This window comes from Euleptes europaea, chromosome 19 (genome assembly GCF_029931775.1).
Source record: "Euleptes europaea isolate rEulEur1 chromosome 19, rEulEur1.hap1, whole genome shotgun sequence".
NCBI lineage: Eukaryota > Metazoa > Chordata > Lepidosauria > Squamata > Sphaerodactylidae > Euleptes > Euleptes europaea.
This window is the reverse complement of record NC_079330.1, coordinates 29,774,268-29,787,116: the sequence shown is the minus strand read 5'-3', so window position 1 is coordinate 29,787,116 and position 12,849 is coordinate 29,774,268. Positions and strand designations below refer to the sequence as shown.

Here is a 12,849-nt window from a genome sequence, read left to right as displayed (position 1 = left end):
TTTTTTGGTGGTGTAGCTCTGCTAATGTCAATGGGGCTTTTTTGTCCTTTTTCTATTTTTTAATTGTTAAAAATAGGTTTTTCTTCTCTGTGGCTGCCATTAAGCCTCTTTGGCGGTGGTGGCATGGCTGTGCCACTCCCGGCTGCTGCGCAACACCCCCCGGAATGGGCTACCCATGTATTAATATAAATTACTGTTATTAGAACATGTTAGATGCTAGAATATTGGCATAGCATGGGTAATAATCTTTTAGGTTTATTTATTATATTAGGTCAATACTGCATGGACAGTAATTCTACAAACATTAGTAATCTGAAAGGTTCCTGTAGGCAAGAAGCAAGTATAAAAAAATAAAAACTAATAGTTTGCAAGCCCATTTGAATTCAATGAGACCTGCACACAGGTAACCTTATTCTTCTTGCTTAGGAATGAAGCTAAAACAAGATTAAGGCAAGCATGTCAATCATCACAATACAACTTGGGCAGTGCGGTAACCAGATTGGCCGTGAGGTGTTTCAGGAGATCTCCACAGATCTCCACAGCACATATGGACTGTGTTCCAGAAAGGAAAATGATGCCTACCGTGCAGTCTCCAAAGAGCGCTTTTTCAGTGAGGAGGAAACTGGAGGTATGATAACATGGGATGTTTTTTCTTTCCTATTTGCACCCTTCAAGACAGCAGTTCAGTGGTCAGAGGCATTACCGCCTTTGATGTAGCGTTCTGCATGAAATCCATGAGAAGAATCATAGAGTTGGAAGGGACCATCAGGGTCATCTAGTCCTGTACAATGCAGGAAATTCACAACTACCTCCCCCACACACACCCAGCGACCCCTACTCCATGCCCAGAAGATGGCCAAGATGCCCTCCCTCTCATGATTTGCCTAGGGTCATAGAATCAGAATTGTTGACAGATGGCCATCTAGCCTCTGCTTTAAAAATCTCCAGGGAAGGAGAACCCAGCTGGATCAGACCAGTGGCCCATCTAGTCTAGTGTCCTGGACTTATTGACTCGCCTTGTTGCATAATTGTTTTACTGTCTTGGTTTGTTGTCTTGATTAATTTTGTGTTTTTGTTTGTTTGAGCAGGTCTGGAGAGGTTTATACAAATCTTCTAAACAAATAGGAAAATAATCCTGTTTCATACAGTAGCCAACTAGTTGCCCTGGAGGGCTAACAGGTCATAGAAACCAAGATCTTTCCCTGCTGTGGTTTCCTAGTGCTGGTATTCAGAGGTTTGCTGGCTCTGAATGTGAAGGTTCCCCTTTGTCACCATTATCAGCCAATAGCAATATTAGGTGGAGGAGTCATAGCATGGTATCAGGGAATTGTGTTACTTATCAGTCACACCACAAGCAATATCGAATAGGTGTCCTCATAGCAACTGCTTTCCACCTAGCAATCACAATAGCAATAGGTGTGCTTTCTGGAGCAGAGGAAGAGAAGAATTGCATTTTCCCATGTTCAAAATACAGCACATCTAGTGTCGGGAAAAAGTTATGTTCCCTGCAACAGACGTGCAGCCTTGCAGGGAGATGTCTAGGTCGAATGCAGTAAAGGTAAAGGTGTCCCCTGTGCAAGCACCGGGTCATTACTGACCCATGGGGTGGCATCCCTTCCCAAAGTTTACTAGGCAGACTATGTTTACGGGCTGGTTTGCCATTGCCTTCCCCAGTCATCTACTCTTTACCCCCAGCAATCTGGGTACTCATTTTACCGACCTCGGAAGGATGGAAGGCTGAGTCAACCTTGAGCTGGCTACCTGAAACTGAGGCTGTTACCACACTAGGTATTCCCAGCAATGTATTAAGAGTTTGGAAATGTTATAAAAATACTGTTCTCACTTTCTATGTATTCCCACCGATGTATTAAGAGTTTGAAACTGTTATAAAAAATACCGTTCGCACTTTGTTTGGCCCCTTTAGCTGTGAAGACGTCCTCCAACCATTTTTTAGCCGTGACATTCAAAAACCCTTTTAAAGCGACGTTTTTTATAACCGTTCCAAACTCTTGATACATCGCTGGGAATACCTAGTGCAGTAACAGCCTGACTTCCGTTGGGATCAAACTCGTCATGAGCAGAGCTTTTGACTGCAGTACTGCAGCTTTACCACTCTGCGCCATGGTGCTCTAGATCAGTTTTTTAAAAATCACATTTGTTGTGTTGGAAAGCAGATGTCTTGGAAGAGTATATCAAGATGAGTGCCCAGTAGTTCATCTGTGTGAAAGTCTGTCCTAGATCCCTTTGTAGCCTTTACCGCTTCACAAGACTCCTCAGCAACAGAAGCTACTAAGGCCACTTACTGGCCGGGGGTGGGGGGGAATGGGTTGCTGAATTTCCACAGCATGTAAAGCGCAGGTTTTCTGCAGTATTTTTCAAATGTGGAAATGTACATCCAGTTGCTGGGTGTTCAACGCTGCTGGCTGTGCAAAAATCCTGTGATTTTTGGCTGTCTTCATTGTGATCCCAGGGAGCATATTGAAAGCATATTGACAATGAGCCTTGATCTTCCTCATTTCTTGCTAATTAAAACAATACAAGATACATGTTTGGCTTTTGTTTTACCCTACTTCAGTTCCAGCTGCTCGGGCAGTTCTTGTTGACATGGAACCCAAAGTGATTGGACAGACTTTATCAGTGGCCTTGAAGTCTGGCAGCTGGAAGTATGACCATCAATCGCACTTCTGTCAAAAGCAGGGTTCAGGAAACAACTGGGCAAATGGGTATGCACGACTGTTTTGTGGTTGGCAGAGGAATGATTTCTGAGACTTATACCCCACTAATTCAGGTGCAGAGATCCTCAAGATGTTTTGCAGTTAAGAATCTGTTTAGACACCATGCAGATCAACCTATCTCTGTTTACAGAACCAAGCCATGGTTTGAACTAATGCATACAGGCAAGTTGTATTTCGGAGATGCTTGTATGCTTTTTTAGCAGTTCAGCATTCCATCCTTTAGCTGCAGAGGCTTTTGGACAAGGTGCTGAAGTCATAAATAAACAAGCTCACCTTACTGAAACCCAACTATGCATCCCTTTCTTAGAAAGTGATGTCAAAGAAAGCGTGAGCTAATTTTGCAAACTAATAAGCTATCGCACTAAGCTGTAAGGAAAGGCCATTCTGAACACTGTTGAAGTCCCCATCACTTTGCCACAATAGAACCAAAATAGCCTCAAAATATTACCAGAGGTGTCCTTTAACTTTCAGCCCCCACAGATTAAAATGTGCCCTTCTCATGTAGTCAGATGATGGTTTCTGACAGCATTGAAGGAAAAATGATTTTTCTAAGCATAAGTTAACTTACACTTTAATAAACAAATTGTCTTCCTTTAGCCATTTTAGTTTTTTAACAAATATTATTTTATATTTTAGAGGTGACAAATGATTATCAATTTATATTTATAACCTATGTTATACTTTTAATTCTATGTATATAACAGCATTCCAGTCTAGGACCGTAATAAATATTTACTTACTAATAAACAAATTGTGCTATTTGTTGCTAGAAGGAATAAGGTAACTTTTAATTATTTATTTAATTGAAAAAAATTGTGAGCTGCTTTTTTCCCTTTGTTTATTTGGGAGCCTGCAGCTTAAAAATATTGTGAGTTTGGTGCATGAGAGTCAAAATCATTTTTTTAAAAACCCAAACTTAAATTCCTATCAGTCAAATAGCTCGTTTGTTTGTTCATTTCTGTTATGCTTTAATTGAATTTCTTTTTGTCATTTTCTCCCCCACAATACGCACACAGTTACTGCATTCACGGGCCCAGACACAAAGAAGCGATCATGAATCTGGTACAGAAGGAGGCCGAGAAATGTGACCGGCTGAGTGGAATTCTGACGCTCCTGAGTATGGCCGGTGGGACCGGGTCGGGCCTGGGAGCCTTTGTGACCAGGAGCCTAAGGGACGCCTACCCAACCTCATTTCTGCTGAATCACGTCATCTGGCCCTACAGCCTGGGAGAGGTGGAGCAGCTCTGTGCAAACGTTTTGAAGTTGCAAACTTTTTCTGGTGGGGTGTCCCTGTTTGCTTGCCCCCTTCGTCTTCTTCATTTAGATTAGTTGGGATCACTGGACCCTGTTTAACACTGGAAATGACTATTTTAAAGCATTTTGAGACAACTCTTTTTTTTAATTCAAGTTTTTAATTTTACACAACTGACATACACACAACCACATTACATACATAATACAAACACACCATACAAAATACAGTACCATCCAAATTCAAAGTACATACAACATATATTACTAAACTACACATCATGCCTTACTCTGGTCTGGGTATAATACGAATTTTAATGTTTTCACCATCCCCTGAACAATTTTATTGATTAATTTAGTAGGTAGAGTGGTTAATAAAGATTCTGTTTATAACTCTTATTTATGTAACACTGTATAATATATAGCTCAGTTAAAATTTATCTTCATCTAACATAAAATAGTTAAATTTCTATCTATTGCTTATCATAATTATATAATATAGTGCTGGTACACATGCCATGTCTGTCAAACTAAACTGTTTCATCTTCCAGTTACTTCATATATTTCACTTTCAGGTAACACTTACAAAATCCTTGTATATTAACATGGAGTCCCCTGTGCAAGCACCGGGTCATTCCTGACCCATGGGGTGACCTCACATCCCGACGTTTTCTAGGCAGACTTTGTTTACGGGGTGGTTTGCCAGTGCCTTCCCCAGTCATCTTCCCTTTACCCCCAGCAAGCTGGGTACTCATTTTACCGACCTCGGAAGGATGGAAGGCTGAGTCAACCTTGAGCCGGCTACCTGAAACCAACTTCAGTTGGGACCGAACTCAGGTCGTGAGCAGAGCTTGGACTACAATACTGCAGCTTACCACTCTGCGCCACGGGGCTCTTAGTATATTAACATAATAATAATACAATCTCCACTTTCCATTTTTTCAACAGATCTTTTATTTAGCAGGTTTGTGAGGCATTGTGAGAAAATACTTGTTTTGCAAAACAAAACGAAAACACTTCCATGTGTTTTGCCTTGTTTCACACATACACACACCCATACACAGGCATTGGGATTACATTTGCCATGCAGCTGCTGTATATGATAGGCAGAACCTATAGCTCCATGCTGGGTCACATGCTTTGCGTTTAGAAGGTCCCCAGATTCAGACCTTGGTCCCTCCAGTTAAGAAGACCTTGGGTGGCAGAGTTTGGAAAGATTTTGGAGGGCCAACAAAAACTGGCTTTTGGCTTTTTGAAGGCCTCCCCGAGGGGACCTTTTAAACATCCAAGAAGCAGAGGGGATTGGGGTACACAAACAATTGTATCAGAAAGTGTTAGGTAAAAGGAGGTTCCTCCTCCATAACCAGATTGCCCAGAAACAGAATCGTCCTCTGGACAGCTCTTCTGCATATTTCTCTGTCCTCAGTGGGGTCCCCTGTTGTACTTTGTGTCTGAGCAACTGGCCTATCTTGCCACTGCCTTCAGCCAGCCATGGAGGCTTCTTCTGGTCAGAACTGAGAGTAGCTGTCGAGATGATCTGTCTCAGAGTAAGTTAGACATAATGTTCTTCTTATTAGTGGACAGCATATGCTTTCTCTGCAGAAGGTTCCCAGGTTCAGCTCTGGCGCCGCCACAAGAAAAATGTCTCTCTAACAGCTTGGAAAGTTGTTGCCAGGCTGAGTACATAGACTAACAATGCATTCCTAAGGAGAGTTACTGCAGTCTAAGCCCACTGAAATGAATGCACTGTAAAGGGATACAATATAAAACCAGCATAATTTAAAAAAACCAAAAGCCCAATAGCATAAGCCCAGTGGGAGTTTAGAGTTGTTGTTTTTCAACAGTTCTGTGTTGCAGAACAAACCACCTTTGAACTTGCTGGGGGTGGGGGAATGATAAGGCTAAAGTTTGATTGGCACCTTAAGTAATCTCTCCATTGTGGCACAAAAGTCTCCACTGGTCACAGATAACTGGTTCCAGATAACTCCACTGGTTACAGATAAGTCAGAATATAAGGAGCTTATCCTGAGTCTGTCGGTCAGTAGTCACTGGCAGCAGCTCTTTGAAGTCTCTGGCAGGGGTCCTTCCCAGTCAAGGAACCTGAGATCTTTTGCACTGGAAATGTGAGGGATTAAGCCTGGAACCTTCTGCATGCAGAATATGCCTCCCCCCCCCCCGCCACTGACTCATGCCCTTCCTTCCAAGATGGGTTATCCCCTTGTGAAAAAAACCATAATACATGAAAGCAGTTGCCCTCGAATCATATTTGTACTTCTCTAGGTTATTGTTCAAAACTACAACTCCATCCTGACCCTCTCACACCTCTATCAGACCTCGGATGCGCTGCTTGTTCACGAGAATGATGCCATCCACAAGATCTGTGCACAGCTCATGAACATCAAGCAGATCTCTTTCCAGGATGTCAATCAAGTCATCGCACATCAGCTAGGAAGCGTCTTCCAGCCAGCTTATTCCTCTGACAGTGCCTCTCACTACAGCAGAAGTCCTCTAGGTGGGTATATGGCATTAGGGGTGTCATAATAACCCACCTGATTTGATATTGTTATTCTCATGTGTGGACCGAGATCCTCTCGCTTAGCTTTTTTCTGTCTTTCCCCCCGCCGCTTCCGCCTGAGACCTTACAGTTTCTGTGGGGAGACAGCAAAGAGAGGGGCAAAAGGTAACCTGGTATGACCAGGAACAAATGCAGTAAATGTAAAAACTTAGGCTTCATTTCAGTTTTTGTTTCTTCTTTCGCAGGAGACCTGATGGAAGCTCTTGTTCCTCATCCAGAGTTTAAAATGTTGGGTCTCCGGAACATTCCACAGATGTCTGAAAACTCTCTTGCCTTCAGTACCTTTGCATGGCCTGGACTCCTGAAACACCTGAGACAGATGCTCATTGCCAATGCCAAAATGGAAGAAGGTAGAACTCTCAGTCCACTGAAAAGCCACGCTGAAAGAGTAGAGGGAGCAGTGGGCCCAGTCCTTCGCTGCAGCTGCCCCCTTCCTCCTACTGACTGGTTTAAGTCACATAACCACCTCTGCTTCCTTTGCCTAGGGCCGGAGTCCCCAACCTTTTTGAGCCTGCCGACACCTTTAGAATTCTGTCACAGAAGAGGCAGAGCCACATACAAAATGGCTTCTGCGGCTTACATCACAATTAAGATCCTTGTGCTGCCAAAGCAACATGCAGAACTGAATAATTCAAGAGGGCTTTTCTATGCAAGCAATAGAGCTATCCTGTACTAAATGATTCTATGAATCCTCCCTAGAATGACTGGGGGTCTGGGACCCAATCCTTGACTTTTGGCCACAGCCCCAGAATCGCTCAGGCCACCCCTGGTGCTTGATGGAGGAACAGCCCAGTGATGTGGTGCCAGGACTCCAAACATGTGATATTCCTGCTGTTTGTCTTTTCAGGTATCGATTGGCAGGTGCGACCACCATTGCCTGGACTGCCTCTGTCCCAGAAACAGTCCCTGAACAGGACAGCTCATTTTAACACTTCCATTGCTAACCTGATTACCCTGCGAGGAAAAGATGTACAGACTGCAGATTTAGGTGAGAAATTGTATTGGGATAGGGGAGGGACTGCAGTAGATATTTCTGTCTTGTTGACTCGCTGCCTTGACAGGTTTGCCTATTGCTGTTTTCAAAACACCTGGCCAAACATTTTCCAACGTCCAAGGCCAAGACATGGAGCTGTGACAGACTGCCAATTGATGCACGCCAAAATCAGGCTATGTTTCCTGAATGGTTTTTTTGACTTTATAAGCCACCCTAAAAAATTTAGAAGCCAAGACGTATTTTTCATCCTTCAGTGTTCTATGCCAGCTTTAGGCTGATCCTGCATTGAGCAGGGGCTTGGACTAGATGGCCTTTATGGCCCCTTCCAATTCTATTCTATGATTCTATATTTTAATGACCATACTTTCTAGTTATTGCTACCCCAAAACCTAATCCTAAACTCTTCAGAGTTTCTTCTCACTATACCAAAAGCATTGTAGCGTATAAATAAATATGGGGTCATCACAACAATAGCTAATCTCTATCCTTCACCTAAATAAGCTTTGTACTTCTACTGAGGATCACTAAGAGGCAGGTACAATAAGCTGCTGCTGAAAGTACTGGGTGTCACAATTAAATTTCTAGGTGCCATGGTGCCCCAGTGCCTGGGATTTGTCAAGCCAGGCCTTAAGCACTATGGGAGCAGAGAGACAATAGACAGAGGCCATTCTAGAGCCCTACTGCTACCTGGTGGTGAATTCAGTGCACAGAGAAGGTCTACACAGGTGTGGGATTTCAGGGAATGGTCAAAGGAGCAAGGCTAAGAGGCTTTATCTCAGAAGATGCTGGAATATAAGCATTGCTTGGCTGGATCTTGTCAAAAATGTTATAATAAGAAAAACTGCGGTACCCATTATGTTCCTTCTGTCCTAGTGATGGGAGGGCAGTCAGGAATAGGTTAGCTGTCCATCATGGGATGAGAATTTGGCACATTCACTCCACCTCGCCTCCAGGAAGCTCAGAAGCAGTCCATGAAGACGATGGCCTCCCCCCACTATGCTTGGCATCCATCCTTCTTTTAAATAATAGACTCTCTCCAAACTAGGGCACTGCTTAGGGTGACAGCTGGTTGGAACTTGTTTTTTAAAAAACAAAACCACTCACTGAGCCTGGTCAACCTACACAGCTTGCAACGGGAGTGGGCCACAACTAAATTGAAGAGCAGGCTGCTTGGCATGCAGAAGGTCCCCGGTTCAATCCCATGGCATATCCAGTTAAGAATCAGGCCATCAGTGATCTGAAAGACCTCTGCCTGACACCCCAGAGAGCTGTTGCCACTCGCAGTGGTGGAATCTGATCTGGAGAACCGGGTTTGATTCCCCACTCCTCCACATGAGCGGTGGAGGCTAATCTGGCAAACTGGATTTGTTTCCCTGCTCCTACACATGAAGCCAGCTGGGTGATTTTGGGCTAGTCACAGCTCTCTCAGCCTCACCTACCTCATAGGGTGTCTGTTGTGGGGAGGGGAAGGTGGTTGTAAGCCGGTTTGATTCTCCCTTACGTGGTAAAGTTGGCATATAAAAACCAACTCTTCTTCTTCAGAATAGTCTGTGCTGACTTGAATGGACCAATGGTTTTACTTCGTATAAGGCATCATCATGTGAGTGGGTGAAAGGACAGCTCAGGGCACATCCAGGTCAGGGCTGTTGATGTGGGAGGAACTCTCATGCATCCAGCACAGGAAATGGCTGTCCTTTCATGCCTCTCTGGCCTCTGCAGAGAGAAGAAGACTTGGTTTTTATATGCCTATTTTCTCTACCTTTTTAAGGAGAATCAAACCGGCTTGTAATCTCTTTCCCTTCCTCTCCCCACAACAGACACCTTGTGAGGTAGGTGGGGCTGAGAGTGTTGTGAGAGAACTGTGACTAGCCCAGGGTCACCCAGCAGGCTTCATGTGGAGGTGTGGGGAAAGCAACCCAGTTCACCAAACTAGAGTCCACCGCTCATGTGGAGGAATAGAGAATCAAACCCAGTTCTCCAGATTAGAGTCCTCCGCCCCTAACCACTACACCACACTGGCTCTATACCGAAATGTACTGGGGAGATTCAGGTTCAAATTGCTACTTGATGCCTGACTCCCTCTCTCAGATTGTTGTGAGAATAAAATGGGGTGGGGTTGAAGGACAAAGACCCGTATCATGAGGAAAATGGGTGGTGGTGGGGAATAAATAAAAATAAAATGCAATGCCTGATGTTTCAGGAGGTTTCAGAGACCCTGCCTTGTACACCTCATGGCTAAGCGCTCAAGAGGCCTTGACTATCTGGAAGACTCCGAGGGCCTTCAACAAGTACGAGAAGTCTGCCTCTTTGGTCAGCAACAGCCAGTTTTTATTGAAGCCCATCGATGGTGTGGTGTCAAAGGCTTGGAAAATGTTCGCTTCCAAGTAAGTGGGGAAAAGTGGGTGCAGGGGCAGTATTCTATCTGGAACTTTGCCGTATGTGCCAGGGCTATCCTGCCACCAACAGGTGCTGACGTTGGGGGAAACAGGCAACGTGCAGGAAACTGGGCAAAGAGGAGTTGGCAGGAGTGAGTCTTGGCTCTGTCTTCAGAGTCATTGGCCTCCTATGCCTTGTGTGCTGTAACTTGGGGGGGGATATTGGGAAAAAACCCTAAAATTCAAACATTCCAAAAATTTGGTTCTTATAGGTTATCCGGGTTGTGTGACCGTGATCTTGGTATTTTTTTTCCTGATGTTTCGCCCACAGTTGTGGCAGGCATCTTCAGAGGAGATGCCTCTGAAGGTGCCTGCCACAGCTGTGGGCAAAACGTCAGGAAAGAAAATACCAAGACCACGGTCACACAACCCAGATAACCTACAAGAACCGATGAACTCTGACCGTGAAAGCCTTCGACAATATTCCAAAAATTCTCCAGTAGGAGCACTGCCAAAGACCTGCTGCCTGCTAACTAGGCAGGGTTAGTCCTGGAGCTTGGGGTGTAGCCCCTTCCTTTGGAGCCAGTTTCCAGAATGACCAAGAGACAGAGACTATTTAAACACGGGCACACACACCCCATCCACCTGCAGCCTGGTATGGTCCATTCTAAGAAAAGAGTATGAACAGTCTTTTTTAAAACAGTCATAGACCAGCACAGCTCTTAACAATTACCACTGAAACCCTTAGTATTAAACTCTGCCCATAGGTTTATACAAATTGTAAAATAGTGATTTGCACAATGATTATAAACTATTTATACTACCCATTAAAATGAGTGATGTACTGACGTTCTTAGCAGCGTTTGATGAATTCTCCAGGCCACTGCATAAAACATCGCCATTCCTGCTGTAACCTGTATATTTTCATCTATAAGCAACATTTTAGTATACCCTGGACCTGAATGGCTGGAATGCCTACTAAGCCAGGGAGAGATAAACTTAGAACAAACCTCTTGGTATAGTGGACAGCGCAGTAGAACATGCTCCGTTGTTTCGATTTCCCTTAAAGCACAGGGACATACCCTATCGTCCAAGGGAACCTTTCTATATCTCCCATCCAAAACCACCGAGGGAAGCGCAAGGGTGAATGCTTTCCTGTATCTGAAGATCTCTAATTGGGAGAGGTAGGCGGCAGGAAAAGAGTATGACTTGATTCTTACGTTTGTATCAGTGAGCCTTTACCCTCTGTCTGAAGACTAGGTATCCTAATCGCGAATGGATTAAAAATTATTCTCGTATCTGCTGAGTACAGGTTATTAAAAAGGCACCCCAAACATCTTAAAAGAACCTCTAGAAAAATGTTTCATGCTCCGGCTTTGGAAAGCCTGTGGGGGGAAGGGAATGGCCACTGCTGTGGGGCAGCCACTGTCAACATGTCATCTTCAGGCACCAAAAAGGGCCAAAAATATGGAACTCCTGGCCCAAATCCTGCTAAAATGACTGCTGAGTCCAACTGAATTCGCCCTGACCTGGATGGGCCAGGCCAGCTTGATCTTGTCAGATCTCAGAAGCTAAGCAGGGTCAGCCCTGGTTAGAGCTTGGATGGGAAGGAGTCCAGGTTTGCTACGCAGAGGAAGGTTATGACAAACCACCTCTGTTCTTTTCGTGCCTTGAAAACCCTAAGGGGTCATTGTGAATCAGTTGCGACTTGACAGCACACAAATTTTATTTTACTAGAAACCTAAAAGTAGCCAGGCCAGCTCAGATCAACGGTCCACCTAGCCCAGCATCCTGTTTCCAACAGTGGCCAGTCAGATGCCATAGTGTCCCTTATGCAAGGAACGCAATGAGGTACTGAGGTCTGACACATAGGGAAGCCCACAAGCAGAGCTTGCAAACAGCCCTCGCCTTCTGATTGCTCCCGAGGACTTGACAGTCAGGCCTTCGACCTCTGAAAACCCTACAGGGTTGCCATAAGTCGACTGCAACTCTTTTACGCCACCTCCACCACCAGCTGAATCCAGTAGGGCATGTTTGTCATAACTATTTAAAATCCTATTGCTTTCAATATGATTTAGTCATGACTGTTGTTTAGCCTTGGTGCATAGCTTTCTGTTTACTGGTCAGGTCAAGAGTTCATTTGTATAGCCGTAGTATCCTAAAATATTTACAAAATTCTAAAAAAACATTAAAATTAGTTACGGGATAAAAGTAAAACAATAGTTGTTAGACAAGCACAAGTTTATAATCATACAATAAAAGAGAAAAAATCCATTAAAACTAAAACTGCTCTCACTTGCTATGCCTAGACAGTTTCCTTCTTTGCAGCCTCGAGGGCTCTTGTGAGCAGCCAGGGCAAATTGAGACATTCTATAAGTCACGTGAGCATCAGAGTCTGATGGTAGGAAAATCAGTTTTTCCATTTCAGAACAGAAGTTTACGCCATTCAAAATCCCATTCAAAAATTTCGCTCTGGGCTCCCTATACAACAGGCTTAATATGACATAATGAAATATGTCCTCCAGGGATGGGATTCCACAGATGCATAGGCGTTGTTCCTTTGGCGTTCTGACTATACCGACCTAACAAAAAGGCCGAATCCTCTGGTTTGTTCTACCCAGGGCTTATGTCCATCAGTACACCAAGTTTGGGATAGAAGAGGAAGACTTTTTGGACTGTTTCACCACTCTGGAACAAGTTATTGCCAGCTACATCAGCCTTTGATCAGACCACTGTGGGACAAGCAAGGATTCGGCTGTGCAGTCTGATAGCCCCTAAGTGGAAAAGGAGGAGGAAGGGAGCTTGAAATCCACAGGAGAGCATGTGTGTGCCTTGTTGAACAAACCAACAAGTACGCATGTGAAGGGGAGCTTAAATGGAAGAGTCTCACAGGCAACTTTCTCAAGACAAACAGTACTT

General features: G+C 44.2%; 1 protein-coding gene across 1 annotated transcript; it reads left to right on the top strand.

Annotated features, from left to right (window-relative positions):
* Window positions 1-430: 430 nt before the first annotated feature.
* Window positions 431-12,654, top strand: TUBD1 (tubulin delta 1). The gene is made up of 8 exons (XM_056865203.1): window positions 431-628; window positions 2,576-2,723; window positions 3,752-3,968; window positions 6,267-6,498; window positions 6,747-6,911; window positions 7,409-7,549; window positions 9,756-9,939; window positions 12,552-12,654. Exons 1-8 carry the CDS (start codon window positions 457-459, stop codon window positions 12,652-12,654), a joined length of 1,362 nt encoding a protein of 453 aa, XP_056721181.1. The 5' UTR covers window positions 431-456.
* The last annotated feature ends 195 nt before the right edge of the window (window positions 12,655-12,849 follow it).